The 19,416-nt window shown below is 39.0% G+C and overlaps 1 protein-coding gene across 1 annotated transcript; it reads right to left on the bottom strand.

Annotated features, from left to right (window-relative positions):
* Window positions 1-620: 620 nt before the first annotated feature.
* On the bottom strand, window positions 621-18,867 carry LOC134660248 (uncharacterized). The gene is made up of 10 exons (XM_063515993.1): window positions 18,568-18,867; window positions 17,155-17,262; window positions 16,123-16,238; window positions 14,862-14,924; window positions 12,611-12,725; window positions 10,328-10,454; window positions 7,798-7,923; window positions 6,126-6,276; window positions 4,035-4,237; window positions 621-764 (listed from the first exon to the last, which is right to left on the bottom strand). The coding sequence occupies exons 1-10, from the start codon at window positions 18,639-18,641 to the stop codon at window positions 621-623; spliced, it is 1,227 nt and encodes a 408-aa protein (XP_063372063.1). The 5' UTR covers window positions 18,642-18,867.
* Window positions 18,868-19,416: the final 549 nt, after the last annotated feature.

Raw genomic sequence — 19,416 nt, 5'->3', positions numbered from 1 at the left:
CAAACAATTATGCATGACATCTGTAGTATATTTGAGTATTGTCTTTTCAAAAGGGCTTATTTTTCTTAGCGGTACTTCTAGCATAGAGAACAAAATACATAGATTGCTCACTCCATACATCAGTTTTGGTACCAAAAAGACTATTATTTTCACAATCGACATCTAGCATTGAGTAGCGGAATTATTAGTACTGCTACTTGACAATAGATGTAGCACCGACCGGAGTCTAATGCTCAACAACATACGACTTTCCGGTCGGTGCTACATCAACAAGCGTCAAGTAGCAGTACTAATAATTCCGCTACTCGATGCTAGATGTCGACTATGAAAATAATAGTCTTTTTGGTACCAAAACTGATGTATGGAGTGAGCACTCTTGTCTTACTATATTTCTCTATGCTTCTAGAGAGAACCTTGCTTAAGAAAACTTAAGGTCCAATTTCTGTTTCTAAATTGGACCTTATTAGTTACAGTAAAAATAAACCCTTTTGAAAATACCCTTTATAATTAACCCTTTTAAATGAGGAGTCATATTAGTCCCAGTTATGTTAGCGCCGGATGAAACCGCCGTATCTGGGGGCACGGCAGTGCCCGCCAAGTCGAGTAAAAAAAGAGGTCTTTTACGTAACGAAATCGTACCCGAGATATTTCTTATTTTTCCGTCGGACGCGCGGCGACCCCTTCCTCTCGTCGTACTCTTCCTCCTGCTCGTACACTATGCTGTTGTCTATCACCCAGTCCTCGGCGATTTCCGTTTTTATCTGCTTTACCTGGAAATTATTATTATTATTCATTTATTTATCTTTCCTCTTACGTTAGGTTATTTATAATATGAATATAAAAGTAAAATATAAAAACACTTACAAAACAATAAAAAATACATATAAACACATTATAAAAAACCTAACCTAGAATGCCGCCGGCAGCGGGGCAGGGCCCAAGCTGCCGGTGGTCAGGGCCGCAGAGAGAGGAACCGGCGGACTATCCGCGCCGTGTCCAAGATCACCGCCTTCTGCATCTGACCCTTGATCCAACCTTATTATTATTATTATTATTTCATTTTAGACAGGCAGCTGATGCTGGTGCGTCTAAATCATAGTTCACTTAGCACGATTTCACTGTTTTGATAGTTTGTCGAGTCTATTTTTAAATTGATTCACACTTGTAGAGTTCACAACTTCAGAGGGTAATTTGTTCCAAGCATTTACTATACGATTTGCAATAAATTGGGAAAATAATCAGAATTATACTCTAACAAGATTTTGTTTCTCAATGTATGTATTTTAGTTATTGTAAAGAAAAGCCTGTCTGGAGGGAAATAGTAGTTTATGTTACAAGGGATCAAAATGATATATTTCCGTCAAGGGCGTATTCTAAAGTCCTGAGCGTAATGAGGGATTCAAGTGTTAACGCCCAAGACGAAATAATTTTGATACCGTGTGACATATACTGCTATTCACATCAACTATGAGTTAATAAAAAAATTAGATTGTGTCAACGCTAAGGTGTTGACACAATCTGATGCTTAAAGAGATTATTTAAGCTAAAAAAATAATGTGAAAAAAAATATTTAAAAATAGTGTTCTAGAACAGAAAAGTGCTACTTTGATCCCTCCTAGCAGGGTGGAAAAGTGCCACTTTGATCCCTCCTAGCAGGGAAGAAAAAGCTCTTTTCCGAATAGGTATGAGGAAACCGGACTAATCCCAATACGGGCCTAGTTTACCCTCTGGGTTGGAAGGTCAGATGGCAGGCGCTTTCGTAAAAACTAGTGCCCACGCCAATTACTGGGATTAGTTGCCAAGCGGACCCCAGGCTCCCATGAGCCGTGGCAAAATGCCGGGACAACGCAAGGAACATGATGATGAATCAGAATTATACTCTAACAAGATTTTGTTTCTCAATGTATGTTTGTTGCTGTAAAGAAAACCCTGTCTGGAGGGCAAAAAAACATAATTCAAAGGTCTGGGCCATAGAGAAATATAAGTAAAGAAAGAGTAGTAACTCCATACATCAGTTTGGTTACCACAACGCGAGTTATTTCGTAGTCCAACATCTAGTACTAGGGTCCCGTTTTTACTCTTTGGGTACGGAACCCTAAAGACTACTACAAACCATTTCACTACCTGTTCTCTCATGGAGGAATTTGGACCTGGATTTCGCCTTCTCTTGAGGTATCTTTTGACCTGTTTTTTTAAATATTTAGTATTAAAAAAGACTAACTACAAACTATTTTACTACCGATTCTCTCATTTAGACGCTTTCTTTTCCCTATTTTTTTTATATATTTAGTATTAAGCCAACCTGTTCCCTCATAGAAGAGCTGAGTCGCTTTTTCTTCTTCCTCCCACTCTCCCCGGGCGTGTCCTTGCGTTTCCGGGGCCTCTCCTCAAGCACCAAGTGCTCGTACTCCTCGACTATGTAGTTGTCTGGTTCATAGCTGGTCATGATCTCGACGGGGCAGATTTTAGAGAAACCTGACTCCCAGAGGCGCTTCAGGCTACTTTACTCTATAAAAAAGACTAACTACAAACTATTTTACTACCGATTCTCTCATTTAGACGCTTTCTTTTCACCTATTTTTTTATATATTTAGTATTAAACCAACCTGTTCCCTCATAGAAGAGCTGAGCCGCTTTTTCTTCTTCCTCCCACTCTCCCCGGGCGTGTCCTTGCGTTTCCGGGGCCGTTCCTCCAGCACGAGGTGCTCATACTCCTCGACTATGTAGTTGTCCGGCTCATACCTGGTCATGATCTCGACGGGGCAGATTTTAGAGATATTTGGCCCTACCCAGAGACGAGAGATCTCGACGGGGCAGATTTTAGAGATATTTGGCCCTACCCAGAGACGAGAGATCTCGACGGGGCAGATTTTAGAGATATTTGGCCCTACCCAGAGACGAGAGATTTCGATGGGGCAGATTTTAGAGAAACCGTCAGCCTGAAGCGCCTCTGGGAGTCATCCCAGAGGCGCTTCAGGCTACTTTACTTTATAAAAAAGACTAACTACAAACTATTTTACTACTGATTCTCTTATTTAGTCGCTTTCTTTTCACCTATTTTTTAACCGACTTCCAAATCTAAAAGGAGGAGGTTATCAATTCAGTTGTATGTTTTTTTTTATTTTTTTTTTATGTTTGTTACTCCATATCTCCGTCATTACTGGACCGATTTTGAAAATTATTTATATATTTAGTATTAAACCAACCTGTTCCCTCATAGAAGAGCTGAGCCGCTTTTTCTTCTTCCTCCCACTCTCCCCGGGCGTGTCCTTGCGTTTCCGGGGCCTCTCCTCAAGCACCAAGTGTCCGTACTCCTCGACTATGTAGTTGTCCGGCTCATACCTGGTCATGATCTCGACGGGGCAGATTTTAGAGATATTTGGCCCTACCCAGAGACGAGAGATCTCGACGGGGCAGATTTTAGAGAAACCTGACTCCCAGAGGCGCTTCAGGCTACTTTACCTTATAAAAAGACTAACTACAAGCTATTTTACTACTGATTCTCATATTTAGTCGCTTTCTTTTCACCTATTTTTTTATATATTTAGTATTAAACCAACCTGTTCCCTCATAGAAGAGCTGAGTCGCTTTTTCTTCTTCCTCCCGCTCTCCCCGGGCGTGTCCTTGCGTTTCCGGGGCCTCTCCTCAAGCACCAAGTGCTCGTACTCCTCGACTATGTAGTTGTCTGGTTCATAGCTGGTCATGATCTCGACGGGGCAGATTTTAGAGATATTTGGCCCTACCCAGAGACGAGAGATCTCGACGGGGCAGATTTTAGAGAAACCTGACTCCCAGAGGCGCTTCAGGCTACTTTACCTTATAAAAAGACTAACTACAAACTATTTTACTACTGATTCTCATATTTAGTCGCTTTCTTTTCACCTATTTTTTAACCGACTTCCAAATCTAAAAGGAGGAGGTTATCAATTCGGTTGTATGTTTTTTTTTATTTTTTTTTTATGTTTGTTACTCCATATCTCCGTCATTACTGGACCGATTTTGAAAATTATTTATATATTTAGTATTAAACCAACCTGTTCCCTCATAGAAGAGCTGAGTCGCTTTTTCTTCTTCCTCCCACTCTCCCCGGGCGTGTCCTTGCGTTTCCGGGGCCTCTCCTCAAGCACCAAGTGCTCGTACTCCTCGACTATGTAGTTGTCCGGTTCATAGCTGGTGGTGATCTCGACACCCACGGACGGATCCGCATCCGGGAGGATGTAGTAGTTTTCGTAGTCGCCTTTGGATATAAAAAGTAAGTTAAACATTGATGTTTTAAGTCATTAATAGTTAAGTAGTATTAGTAAACTCTTTATTGTACAAAAAGACATATTAAAAATAACATACAATTAGTAAGAAGTACAAAGGCGAACTTATCCGTTTGAGGGATCTCTTCCAGTTAACCTTTGAGTAGATGAGAGGAGAAAGTGAAAAGAGGGTGAGGTTAACTGGAAAAGATCCCTTAGGTTAACTGGGATTCGCTGATTGGGCGTTGTAGTTAATTATAAATAAATAAATATCATCGGATATTCTTACACAGATTGCCTACTCACAGTAAGCTCAAGAACGCTTGTGTTGTGGGACTTCTGGGTATAAGACAACGATATATACAGGGTGGCCAAAAAGTCGTGGATCAAACGAAACAGGGAGATAAAGGAGGTAATTTCTAACAAAAAATCTTTCTACAGCATGGCCATAACTTCATTGCACGAAAAGTTATGAATTTTACTTAACTTTTTTTTTTCTCTTGGTACCAAATTTAACGAGCAATTAATTTTTTCCCGTTAATTTTGAAGCGTTACAAAATTTTTATTGATTAAATTGTAAAAAAACTCGGTAGTTTCATTGAAAAACAAAAATTCATATTTTTTCGTGCAATGAAGTTATGGCCATGCTGTAGAAAGATTTTTTGTTGGAAATTACCTCCTTTATCTCCCTGTTTCGTTTGATCCACAACTTTTTGGCCACCCTGTATAATATACAAATACAATAATACATAGAAAACATCCATGACTCGGGAACAAATATCTGTGTTATTACTGTAACTTGTGTTTTTTCTATTTACAATAAAATTAAACACATCAGTCTTTGAAATGGGTTTGGACTTATGGACATACTAGCTTCTACCCGCGGCTTTGTCTGCTATGATGATGATGATTGATAAAAACTACCCTGTCTTTTCTCGGGGCTCAAACTATGTCCATACAATTTTTTTTTGTAAATCAGTTCAGCGGTTTAAGCGTTAAGAGGTAACAGACAGACACACTTTCGCATTTATAATAAGCGTATGGAAGTATGGATTAGTAGGGATAACACAGACAGACCTACAGTATCTTAAACCTCTAAAACATTATATACAGGATGGCCCATTTAGATCGGTCAGTATGGGAAAATCTGAAACTATAAGACATACAACAATCGCTTCTCAGGAACCATGTCATCGATTTTAGTAAGAAGAAAAACTGCATTCATATATAAAAAAAATTATGTAAAATGTATTGAAAAAAATGGTGGTCATTTCGAAAACATACTAAAATAAATTAAAGGATATGAAAACAATGCATTTTATTCATTTCAGACATCATGTTACATAGTAACATTTACTGCTTAAGACCTACACAATCGATATCTAAATAGAAATAATTTTAGTTTTATTTTTCAAAACGTCCGGGTTCGATTCCCGAGCTGAGTACAATTTTTTTTTTATGTATGAATGCAGTTTTTCTTGTTACTAAAATCGATGGCATGGTTCCTAAGAAGAGATCGTTGTATGTCTTATTGTTTCAGATTTTCCCATACTGACCGATCTAAATGGGCCACCCTGTATACATATAATGTTTTAGAGGTTTAAGATACTGTAGGGGTGTCTGTGTTATCCCTACTAATCCATACTTCCATACGCTTATTATAAATGCGAAAGTGTGTCTGTTTGTTACCTCTTCACGCTTAAACCGCTGAACTGATTTGGAAAAAAAGTGGTATGGACATAGTTTGAGCCCCGAGAAAAGACATAGGGTAGTTTTTATCAATCATCATCATAGCAGACAAAGCCGCGGGTAGAAGCTAGTATGTCTATAAGTCCAAAGTCCAAATGCATTTCAAAGACTGATGTGTTTAATTTGATTTACCTTGCAATGTAATTTCGTTCATTTCCGCGGTGAAGTGTCTTTTCTTCTTGCCAGTGGTGCAGTGCTTGATGTACGCGTATTTAGGCTTGTTATCCTCAGGCACTATGTTCACCATCCACTCCTTGTTGGTGTCTGCTGGGATCTCTTTCACCTGAGGTAACATATGTTTTTGTAAGTCAATGGTGAATCAACTTTTTCTTGTCACTCGTTGCCATGGTTATTTTCCCCTGGGTCACTCTATAAAACTTGATTTTTAGGCATTCAAATTTTCCAAACACGCTTTTTTGTGATACTTATAAACCCTTTCCATTGAGGGTCGTCTACTAAGCGTGTCAGAAGAAGGTGGTGTACAATGGTCTTCTAACAAACTATGCTACTATTGTCTCTTGGCCGACCGGACAGAATAACAACAAGAAATAGTTGATCCACCCCAAATTAAAAGTTGGTAATAAATAAGGGAGAATAAATGTGTCAAAAAAAACCTACTAAAGCCTAATAAAATTATATTTGTCTCTGAAAGTGTTGGTACAAACATGGAGTTTTGTCACTCAGTGACGATGTCACCCCTGTACTAAAGAGAATTTGAAGAAAGAGTCGTAACTAGTTCCACTACCTTGACGTTAGATGTCGACTACGAACTAACTCGCGTTTTGGTACGAAAACTGATGTATGGAGTTACCACTCTTTATTTACTTATATTTCTCTATGGTCAAAGTAAATTATGTTTCGACAGAAGATGAAAACGGTTATAGTTCGTTTTTTTAGCATTAGAAAGAAGGTAAGCGATCTTGACATGTCTTTTAATTGAAAAACGCTTTTTAAAAATCTGTAACTTATACTTATGAAAGCAGAAGAATATAAATGATCGTATTAGATTCATAATTGTTACATATTTGCTTCGACTTGTTTTTAAAACATGTTTTTCAATTAAAAGACACATCAAGATTGTTTACCTTTTTTCTAATGCAAAAAAAAAACGAAATATAGAATAACATTTGACTCATTTGACATCTACTCGACAGTAGGCCAAAGGTACGCCATCGCTCGCTATATATCGTACAGTACAAGCTTTTATCGCTAACTGTACTTTTCTTACGACAGACAACTAATACTCATCGAGACAATTCTAAAAACCCCTAACACAATTAGGTTGCGTTGTTTCATCACAGAGTTCCTATGGCCACCTCCTGTCTCCATCATCAGATCAGCTCTATGTCATAATAATATTGAATTGTCATCCGATTTATACATGCATGCAAAATTTCAGCTCAATCGGAAACCGGGAAGTGGATCAAGTTTAACTTGCAAGATTAGATTACAGACCGACAGACAGACAACGGGACAGGTGAAACCATAGAGAAAAAAATACATAGAGTGCTCACTCCATACATCAGTTTTAGTACCAAAAAGACTATTAGCATCTAGCATCGAGTAGCGGAACTATCAGTACTGCTACTTGACAATAGATGTAGCACCGACCGGAAAGTCTTATGCTGTTGAGATAAGACTTTCCGGTCGGTGCTACATCTATTGTCAAGTAGCAGTACTGATAGTTCCGCTACTCGATGCTAGATGTAGACACTGAAATTAATAGTCTGAACTGATGTATGGAGTGAGCACTCTTGTCTTTATTTCTCTATGGTGAAACTAAATAAAAGCTTGTAAAATATACCTCGTCCATAGTGATTTCCTGTTCTTCGGCTATCTCGTAGATGAAGTTGTCGGAGATGGTCGAGTCCTCCATGATGCTGACTTCGTTCTGGACTGGTTGGTCTTCCGTCTGCGGCTGTGGTATGATCTACAAACAAACATACATTTAATATTATACCACAGACAAGACATCCTCTAGACCAGCGGTTCTCAATCTTTTTCTTTGACGGAACCCTTTTGGATAGCGAAATACTTGATGGAACCCTACAATACGGTGGCGGCATAGTAAAATTTTTCGAGGCGACTAAAGCATAGTGTTCTAAATTCTTGCGGAACCCATCAGTCTAGAGCAGCCACACTTAGAGTATGGCTGCTCTAGACTGAGCATAGTAGCGCTACCCCCTCTGCCACAAATATACGGTAGTTTTACTCCATTTTCGAGTCAAAGTGTCTTTGTGTGACGTCCGTGTCTTTGAACGGACCAATCACGGCACGGGACTCGCTCACCTCGTCCCCCGCACCCCCGTATTTTTGGCAGCATCGGTTTCATGAAATAATTGTCCAGAGGATTCCTAGTCTATGTATTATACCTTGTCATGTCACACAATAAATAATAGTACTAGGTACAGAAGATTCTCTAACAAAACGCGTCTACTACGACAGATATGACCGCTAGGTGGCGCAACTGCGAGCAGGCGTCCGTTCCGTAGCGGTGCTAGACACCAAAATTGGTGTGGGCCGCATGTACTTTTAGCGACGCGACGAAATCGCGGAGTGAGCCGGGCTTTTTCTAAAATAAATATCAAAAACCTGATTCTTTCAAATCTGGACATTCTTGGGCTCATTCTACTCAGAATCGACAGCATTCTCCATCCCGCCATTAAAAAAAGATGTCCCAAAATGTCCATTCCATTAAGTCACGTTTTATTATGAGAAAATTTTTCACTTGCATGGATGTGACGTAGTGGAATGTACAATTTTCATACAAATTTTTGGGACATATTTTTTTATCATCAGGATTGAATATGCTAGTGATTCTGAGTTGAAAGAACCCAAAAACACCAGGATCTGTGAGAATCGGGTTTTCAATATTTATTTTAGAAAACGCCCCACGCCTTGTCATGTTCATATCTGATGAAGGATGTCCACTGCTGGAGACAGAATTCTCTCCCTGATGAACTATATTTTTATCAAGCAGTTACGTATCAATTCATACCCCGCAACGGAGCTAGCAAAATCGTAGCATATGACAGTTTTGTGTCAGGGTTGGCGATTATGATGAACCATTTTGCTTTAACTTTATTGTATGTAAGATTAATAAAATTGATCGAGACCCTGGTTGACCCTCTTCCGATATAACCCGGTTTAATTTACTGTCAAGTAATATAAATTAATAGGTCAATGTCAGTATTAGATGCGTTTCAATGTATCTGTTATTTTGTTTATAAAATCACGTTTTTTTTCGCATTTCTTTCAAATATTAACATGGAATTTTCATTGCTTGAAAATATTGGTGTGTTTGAAAACAAAGAAAATATTTTTCTTACTTTAGTTTATGCGTAGTAGTGATAACCCTGACGTACAACTGCTACAGATTTGCTAGCTCGGTTGCGAGGTATGCGTATCATACGTATGCAAGCGATACTAATTTTTTTAAAGAACAATGGAAATGACTGGTGCATGCGAGCATGATAGGCACCTTTGCATCTAGATAGCAGGGCGAGTTTCTTTCTGGATTTAGTTTAGTAATATATTTGTTTAACTAAATATGTAATCTTAAAATGATCATTGTAAAACTATCTTTTTATCCAGGTCTTATATTGAGTTTAACCCTTTACCAGGCTGAGGGATATATATTTCCCACATGGTTACGGCACTTCAAACTTGTGTTCCATATAGGGTATTTGACTACTAGTCAAATCAGTCTCTTTTTTCGAACTGTCAAAACGATTTTGGAATTTACATGAAACACTAGCATGTGACGTCACAAGCAAATAACCTACTCTTATAGTTTTATACTGGTTTTAAAATACAAATTGTTTCTAAAAATAACTGCTGTCTACGATTGTCTATTAATCTTCTGGTGCTTTATTTCATGCATGGTGTAAAATAATTTATTGTAAATACAGCCAAATACCCTACATCCGATTGTCATTTTTGAACTGTCAGCCTGGTAAAGTGTTAGAAGCGCTGGTGGCCTAGCGGTAAGAGCGTGCTACTTGCAATCGGGAGGTCGCGGGTTCAAACCCCGGCTCGTACCAATGAGTTTTTCCGAACTTATGTACTAAATATCATTTGATATTTACCAGTCGCTTTTCGGTGAAGGAAAACATCGTGAGGAAACCGGACTAATCCCAATAAGGGCTTAGTTTACCCTCTGGGTTGGAAGGTCAGATGGCAGTCGCTTTCGTAAAAACTAGTGCCCACGCCAATTACTGGGATTAGTTGCCAAGCAGACCCCAGGCTCCCATGAGCCGTGGCAAAAATGCCGGGACAACGCGAAGAAGAAGCCTGGTAAAGTGTTAATGGAAACATGGCAAAATACCGCATACCTCTATGATCTGCTTGGGGTCTTGCATCTTGGCTATCACCTGCTCCGCTTGTGTGATGGAAGCCTCAGCCTTGTCTGTCTCCACTTTGACTACCCACAGCTGCTTGCGTTGCAGGTTCTTTAGAGATCTGTCGACACAATAGTTTTACAAGCTTCTATTTAACTTGCAACGTACCTATGTAAGTATGTAACTACATATGTTTGAGCCAGGGATGTTGCGGATGCCGATTTTTCGACATCCGCGGATGCGGATGCGGATTTTTAAAGGCTCACATCCGCATTGTCAAGATAGTACCATAAAAAACGTCAAATATTACATTTTAGTAATTTTTATTTCAAGAAACCGGCCAAGTGCGAGTCGGACTCGCGTTCCAAGGGTTCCGTACATTAAGTCCCACTCACGCTTGACTGCTCATTTCTAATAGGTTCTTTGGTTAATGACTAAATTACCTAGCAGTCTAGCACTTACACCGATGCTAAGACGTTCCTGTACCGACCTGTTCCACATCCGCATCCGCATTAAATCCGCATCGATTTTATTCGGATGCGGATGCGGATGTTGAAAATAATGCGGAAGTTCCGCGGTTGCGGATGCGGATGCGGATATTCGCAACATCCCTGGTTTGAACGGGTCAAATCTTGCAAGTTAAATTTGACCCAATTCCCGACTTCCAATGAAGCTGAAAATTTGCATACTATGTTGGACGACAATGCAATATTATGGTACCATCGAGCTGATCTGATGATGGAGACAGGAGGTGACCATAGGAACTCTGATACGAGTAAAACAACGCAACTTAATTGTGTTTGGGGTTTTTAGAATTGTCTCGATGAGTATTAGTTGCCTGTGGAAAGAAAAGTACAGTCAGCGATAAAAGCTTGTACCAAAAATTCCATTTTTGCCAAAAGCTTTTACTAATAACATATAACGATATAAAACCGACATGAAACAGTTTCTAATGCCATCATTACATTCTAGGATTCCATCATCAGTTACTATTTTTTTCTATTATGTATATAGATATTCAACTTCTAAGGTAAATTTCTTTTATTAGGATATTATAGTGTATTTTTCTAAAATCGGCTCTGACACTTTTCATTTCATTTATTAATTTGCACACATGGAAAACAAAATAAGTATAGTCTGTCAAAGGATTGTCTCATTTCAAACAAAGACAGATAAAATCATACTATCTTTATCTTACACTAGTACTAGCACCCAAAAGAAAAGGTTGAGTATAGTTTTCCTGGTTCTTACCGACTGACAGATTGGTTTGACCAACTATAGTTACGCCATTTTAGAGTCTGTGCGGAAAGAGGAGTCGTAGAATGTATTGGGTCCCATACATTTCACGACTCTTCTCTTTCCGCACAGATCCTATGTGAACATAAACGCCTAAAAACTACCAACTAAAATAATTTAACAATATCCTGACATTCTGTGTATCTCCTTTTAGGTCTGACTTTACCCCCTGGCTTGGATAGCCAATAGGCTATCTGTGGTGACGGGTTTGAAAATACGTATTCTATACGCAGGGTTCGAAATTATCCAGATCATTATAGTCTTTGATAATTATCGCGATAATTATCCCAGTTATGGATGGTGCTACAATTATTTTCTTTGAATTCTTTGATAGTAAAAAAAAATATTGGGGCGTTTTTTTATATTTTAGGTTATTATCAAATCGATAATTATCAGGCATAAAAATCACGATAATAGGGATGATGACACATGTTGAGTTTTATAACAAAATCTAGTAAAATAGATAGCAAACGAGCAATTTATAACAATAATGTGGATATTAAAATAAAATATTGAAAAATTACAAAAATACAGGACCTGAAAGTTTCAAAATTTAAGTTTTTTTTTAACTTCCAATAACGATAAAAGTAAGGGTACCATTCGATTCCTTACATTTCATCCAAAAAAAGATTGTACAGCAACTATATACATAAACGCAATATTTCACCGACAAAAACGCAATTTTCTTGTTTTGTCCATACTACAAGATGGGCGATGACGTCACGGCCTCTGGCCGTTTTGTATAGGGCGTTTCGCGAGTGAAGTGCGACTGTCGGACTTTGACTACAATTTCTGACTTTTGTGTTACTTTAATGCAATGGGTCCCATAAAGACATTTGATCCTAAAAACAAACCCGATCGATTGATACCATAAAAAATAATTAGTCATGTAGCCTATTATGAAGATCAGGATATTCATTGATAATTATCCTTTCGAACCCTGATTCTATGTGACTAGTTAACAAATATATATGTACTCACAAATATCCAAGTGTGTCAACCAGCTGGCGAACATTCAGCCTGGAGACGTTCTCCGGAGGGTCATGCTTCGGAGGCTCCTCGCTGTAGTTATGTTCCATCCGGATTATGTCAGCGGCTATGAACAAGAGACAATTTCTCGTTAAATTCAACATTTTTAAACAATATTCAGGATTTCACATACAACTTTGGGAACAAATCAAACTATTTTGTTAAATATTTTCTATATATAAATTATAAACTGAAACAGATATCATTATATTAAAGAAAAAGTGATGAAGCCCTCCAGTGGTTGAAGGCCGGATTCGAACCGGCGTCTTTAGCAATCCGGACCAGGGATGTTGCGGATGCCGATTTTTTGACATCCGCGGATGCGGATTTTTAAATGCTCACATCCGCGGATGCGGATGTCAAGATAGTACCATAAAAAACGTCAAATATTACATTTTAGTAATTTTTATTTAAAAAAACCGGCCAAGTTTGAGTCGGAGCGCGTTCCAAAGGGTTCCGTACATTAAGTCCCACTCACGCTTGACTGCTCATTTCTCATAGGTTTTTTTGGTTAATGACTAAATTACCTAGCAGTCTAGCACTTACGCCGATGCTAAGACGTTCCTGTACCGACCTGTTCCACATCCGCATCCGCATTAAATCCGCATCGATTTTATGCGGATGCGGATGTTGAAAATAATGCGGAAGTTCCGCGGTTGCGGATGCGGATATTCGCAACATCCCTGATCCGGACTAACGCCTTGAGCCACCCCGCCACGGCGGAACCCGTCCCAATTTCTCGACTATATGCCATCTCACTATGACTAGGCGAACTCTAAGGGCAAGCAATATGCGCTTGCACCTCCTATACGAATTCCTTACGGAATTACGATATAGAGGTATATTTCAGTTTATAAGTCAATACAAAATTTACAGTGATATCATTATAGCAAAGAGAATTTAGTATAGAGGCGTATTGGCAAAGTAAATTTTGTAATCGCAGTAAATTTACTGCCATCTGACGACCGGTCTGGCCTAGTGGGTAGTGACCCTGCCTGTGAAGCCGTGGTCCTGGGTTCGAATCCCAGTAAGGGCATTTATTTGAGTGATGAGCACAGATATTTGTTCCTGAGTCATGGTTGTTTTCTATGTATTTAAGTATTTGTATATTATATCTATCGTTGTCTGAGTACCCACAACACAAGCCTTCTTGAGCTTACCGTGGGGCTTAGCCAATTTGTGTAAAAATGTCCATTAATATTTATTTATTTATCTGTCGACACAGGATTAAAACTTTTAGAACGTCATTTGACTTTGATCCTTGTTATTTCACTGATATGTGTTAAAATTGTTAAATATCAAACGGTGTCGCCACCTATCAAGTATAGGCCAAAGGTGGGGCGCCATCTTTTCGAGCATATTTTTTTTCTTGATTTTCGCAGGCACGTTATCTTCTTAGACTTTATTTATCTTTTGATTATAATGACATGAAGAATACGTAGTGGTAAGCGATTACCGCCGCCCATGGACACCCGCAACACCAGAAGCGTTAGGGCGATAACGTTCTTTTAATAAAAGAAGTTTCAAAAAGCCGATCATGTTTAAAATAATTTGTGGAAAGCTTTATTTTCTTGAATTTATTTAATGTTTTGTTGAAGCCTGGATTAAAAGTTAGGAGTAACATTATTCTCAACTCACGAAATTATTATTTTCAAAAGTATTCACTTTATCAAATAAATGTTTAGATAGGTACCTCAAAGTTATATTTAAAGACATATCAAATAACAAATAACATGTCATAAGTTTATATTTACTTTCATTTCGAGCTCTGTGTAATCTAAGTATGATACTAAGATACCTACGGTCTGTCTACACGATTATTTATGAAAATTAATGTGAACTCATAAATAATGTGTTTCAAAGTACTAAATTACGTGACCAATATCTAATTAATTATTTGAGACTTTTTTTACCTGTAAATAATAATTATGCGCTCTAAAATAATACCTCTATTACTAGCACAGTGGTACTAAAATTAAGACGCTAGGCACGTAGAATTTCGTATAGACCCGTGAAATTCATCGTGATAGGAGTCTTTACTTTATGCGTAATGTAAGGGGACATAAAGCGACATCTACTTCAGCTGTCGAATACGAGGAACAATTTTTCTTAAACTACACCTTTACTATTAATAATTTTCTATAGTTCAATGTTCTTAGGATTTATACTACAGAGCTCATGTTAGGTACAAATGAAAGTGTACCTTTAGAGTTCCCGCCTACGAATCGTTCGAATAGGCCTTGGTAGCCGCCAGACGGGTCCCGGCCTGCAACCAGACGGAACCTTTACGATTTTAAACCCTATTCTCATTTGCATAGAGTCCATTTTTGTTTAAGTTTTAGTCTAGCTATAATGTACATAATGTCGACTATCGCTTAAAAACCCTAAGTTTTTCTCCTATCATTCACTTCCGTTAAACTTACACACAAAATATATTTCACCACATCTGGTCGGAAAGGCTCTCGGCGCCAAAGTTGCATTTTATTCCCTAGAGTGCAAAGTGATTTGGTGCAAATTTTGAATGATAAATATGGAAATGGAATTATAACATTTTGTACCTTGTATTTTCCTCGCATTGGTGTAGTCAACTGTAGTAGTCTGTAGTAACAAAATATAACAATACCGAACACCTACTGTAACCAGGCGTGGCTCACTGCGCGATTTCGTCGCGTCGCTACAAGTACCTACAAGTCCATGCGGCCCACACCAATTTTGGTGTCTAGCCATCAGTGACGGCGCGTCAAACATATCCATAGGCAAGCCGGGCTAATTTGGCCTACATATTTCCTTTACAACTCTGCTCAAACGTCCAAAAACAGGAAAGCCGGTGGTAATCGGCTTTTATGGACGCGCCGCCACTGCTAGCCATAGTAGTTGACGCGCTCCGCTACGGAACGGACGCCTGCTCGCGCTTGCGCCACCTAGCGGTCATATCTGTCGTAATAGACGCGTTTTGTTAGAGCAGCGGTCGGCAACCTGCGCCCCGTGAACATGTCACTTGCGGCCCGCGAGCCTCCCTGGCTATTTTGTACGTAATATTGATAAACGGCAATAGCTGATAAAGCCATAAATATTAACAAAGTGCGGCCCGCGTCAACTTCGTTAACTACTATAGTTCGTTTTTTTTAGCATTAGAAAGAACTTGCAAGAAGGTAAGCAATCTTGACATGTCTTTTAATTGAAAACCGCTTTTTAAAAATCAAAAACTATTACTTATGAAAGCAGAAGAATATAAATGATCGTATTAGATCCATAATTGTTACATATTTGCCGTAACTTATTTTTAAAATGTGTTTTTCAATTAAAAGACACATCAAGATTGTTTACGTTATTTCTAATGCTAAAAAAAAACGAAATATATGTGGCCCTTGGCTGCTAAAAGGTTGCCGACTGCTGTGTTAGAGAGTGAATCTTCTGTACCTATTATTATATATTCTGTGCTGTAACTACTAAGGTTAGCTCACCTCTCTTGTCTTGGGGGGTCTGTGTGATGGGAGCCACCTGCTCCTGAAGAGTTAGGAGCTCTGGCAACATGGGGGAGTCGATCCATAGGCCTTGTGCGTCCAGCTCGAAGTGATACCTGTTGTAAAAGTTCAAATATTATGATCAAATCTTAAGCCCCGTCTCCATATCGCGCGGCAAACTATCGAACATTGGCTCGCGCGGCAGCCGCGCGCAATGGATACCGGGCTGCCGCGCGAGCCAACTCGATACGCCCTGTATCCATTGCGCGCGGCTGCCGCGCGAGCCAATGTTCGATGGTTTGCCGCGCGATATGGAGACGGGGCTTAATAACCCTCAGAGTACGTCAATAGCCAGGTCCACACAGAGCGAGCATACGCGCAATTTCCACGCGCACTAAACTGCCAGTGTAGACGGGCCTCGGCCGCATAGCCTCGGGCGAGGCACATCTACAGGCCGCCTCGCGTGTATGCTCGCTATGTGTGGATCCGGCTAATTGTCATAACGTTTATCAAAAATGAAAAATTAGTGTGAAAAATTATAATAGTGCAGGGTGGAGATAGACGGGTTAGGTAGGGCTGCACCGTCATTGAAACCAAAGAAATGTTGGATGGATTTGAATCTGTGCCGTGTCCCGGCTGATTGGTCAGTCACAACAAAATCACTTCACTACATAGTATAAAACAAAGTCTCTTCCCGCTGTCTGTCTGTCTGTATATATGCTTAGATCTTTAAAACTACGCAACGGATTTCGATGCGGTTTTTTTGTAGATAGAGTGATTCGAGAGGAAGGTTTATGTATAATTTGTTAACCTGTGCGAAGCCGGGGCGGGTCGCTAGTTGTATATGGGCATTTTCACTTAACTGTGCACCTTAAGTCGTGTTTCAGTAACGTCTAACCATTACATTCCTGACAAAATGTATGGGATCTGACATTGACCGTCAGTTTGTAACGATTGCCGTGGCCGTTAACGGTGCACAGTTAAGTGAAAATGCCCATATTATACAACAAAACACAAACAATAACATCTTACCCGCACAGCTGCAGACTGACATGGCGCCATAAACACTCGCTCTCCTCCTGCATAGCACCCTCGATCCATTCTTGCCGGATCGGCTCGCTATCCGAACCTGTGTTTACACTGTGAACAACAAATATAATTAGGCTTAGAATGAATTTTACTGCCTTGGGTGGTTGGTTAGTAATTTTTTCACTTTTAAATTTCTTCTAAGCTTAAGCTTGCTATTAATAGCATCGTTCACAGACGTTTCTGCTTGTTATAAGTTAACAAATATTATGATACAAATCTGGGATGAATCTTTTTATTGAAAAACACTTTCGTAAAATAAGTCACAGTAATGATGGTGTTTACATGTAATATAAGCAAAATTACTGTAAACAATCTACTTTCCCCTCATTCACAATACCCCCCCTACCATAAAAATATACTAGTTATTGTTGTAATCATTTAACCAATCACTGCAACATATGGATGCATGTGAATTATTATCAATTTCTAACCTGATATAGGTTAGAAATTGATAACCTGGAAGTTAGGTTATGTTCTATATAAATATTTAATTCAAGAGGACAACCTTGAGCCCCGTCTCCATATCGCGCGGCAAACTATCGAACATTGGCTCGCGCGGCAGCCGCGCGCAATGGATACCAACCAGGTTGGCTCGCGAGCCAGTGAGTTGGCTCGCGAGCCAACCCGGTATCAATTGCGCGCGGCTGCCGCGCGAGCCAATGTTCGATAGCTTGCCCCGCGATATGCAGACAGGGCTTAACAGTTGTTTACAGAATATACAAAAACATTACAAAATTACGTGATGGTAAAACCTTTGGGTAAATGAAACCTACATAGTGTATTATTTCGCAAGATGTTTATATATTATCACCTTTTCAAATGATATTTTAGGAATGCTATAAACTGATAAAATGACACTATCAGTAAAATTGTATGTGTGTATATTATTAAGTTAGGTTATATACCTATTTTATAAGATTAATGTTTAGGTTATTTTATCACCCATTGTGCGAGTTGTTTGAGTGGTTTAATACGATAATATTGATAATTTGAGTTAGAAGCAGTAATCAGCAGCAAGTCTCAAGACTTAAATGAAACTTTCTATTTTAAGCAATTTACGTGACTATCATGAATTTACTAATCTGTGGTAATATAGTGCATATTTACACAGAAATAAATAGTTTTCATGCACATATATAGGTAGGATGATTGCATATGCAAGTGGCTAAGTGTGTTACGTACGTAAACAAGCCTTATTGTTATCCAATACGAGAGTAAATACACTCGTTTCAACTCTTGATTGAACTAAAGATTGAATGCGTTACGAGGTCAAGCCATTATGGCTTACAAAGAATTGGTGCAAGTAAATGTTGCGAAATTAAGTTATAATCTAAATTATGGCGGGAAAACACTTACTTGTAGAAGGAAAAGCTGCAAACAACGTCGTACTCCAAGTTGCAACCTTCCACTACACACTTTTGGGCAGTCATTATGGACTACCTAGATACAACCTAAAATGGTACCCACTATATCACATCGTAATAAAACTATAAAGCTAATGAAATGTTAACATTTCGAACCTAAACTAACTTTCAAACAAACTAATTTGATGGATCTTTAGAAAATTATCAATCAAATGTCGAAAATGACGTGCTGTCACGAAAAGTCGAAATTTTAACAAATGCGTCAAACGCCTGCCATGAAATGGTGATGTAATTTTTTCCATGGCAATGCTAGCAACACTTGGCGTGCCTGTTGTATCGAATAATCGATTATGCAATAACCATCAATTGAAAAAAATAACCTAGAAAATATAAAGATAATGATATTATTTTAGTCTGGATAATAATATATTTTTTAAATAAATTCAATAAAGTGAATTGTAAACATTAATCCAGTCAATATAAATGCAAGGTCAAATTTGACGTTTAAAATAACACTTGCACCGTCCGGGCTACCAAATTCGCTGCCAAATTAACTTGGTCTAACTCCACCTATTTTTAACAAAAGTTCTTATTACATCCATCCTGTCGCCGGTGAAATGTAAAGAGCCCTCTGAGAGCCGACCGCGAACCACGCTCGACGTGTTGCCTCCCTGTCTCACTTACGTACAAATTCACAAGTGCGACAGAGAGGTAATACTTCGAACGTGGTCCGCGGTAGGCGGCCCGACGTCGCTTCCGATCGTTAGCCGTTTGACCACGTTTGACGGCAGAATGGATATAATAACCCGTTGTAGCCTACGTAAATGACTGAGGTATTGGC

Source organism: Cydia amplana, chromosome 26 (assembly GCF_948474715.1).
Source record: "Cydia amplana chromosome 26, ilCydAmpl1.1, whole genome shotgun sequence".
Lineage (NCBI taxonomy): Eukaryota > Metazoa > Arthropoda > Insecta > Lepidoptera > Tortricidae > Cydia > Cydia amplana.
The sequence above is the reverse complement of the archived record's forward strand: the minus strand, read 5'-3'. Positions and strand labels throughout refer to the sequence as shown.

Coding starts and splice junctions, on each gene's coding strand:
- LOC134660248 (XM_063515993.1), bottom strand. CDS start 18,641: ATGACTGCCCAAAAGTGTGTAGTGGAAGGTTGCAACTTGGAGTACGAC. Junction 17,263..18,567: donor TGCAGCTTTTCCTTCTACAA/GTAAGTGTTTTC, acceptor TGTTGTTCACAG/TGTAAACACAGGTTCGGATA. Junction 6,277..7,797: donor AGGAAATCACTATGGACGAG/GTATATTTTACA, acceptor ATGTTACCTCAG/GTGAAAGAGATCCCAGCAGA.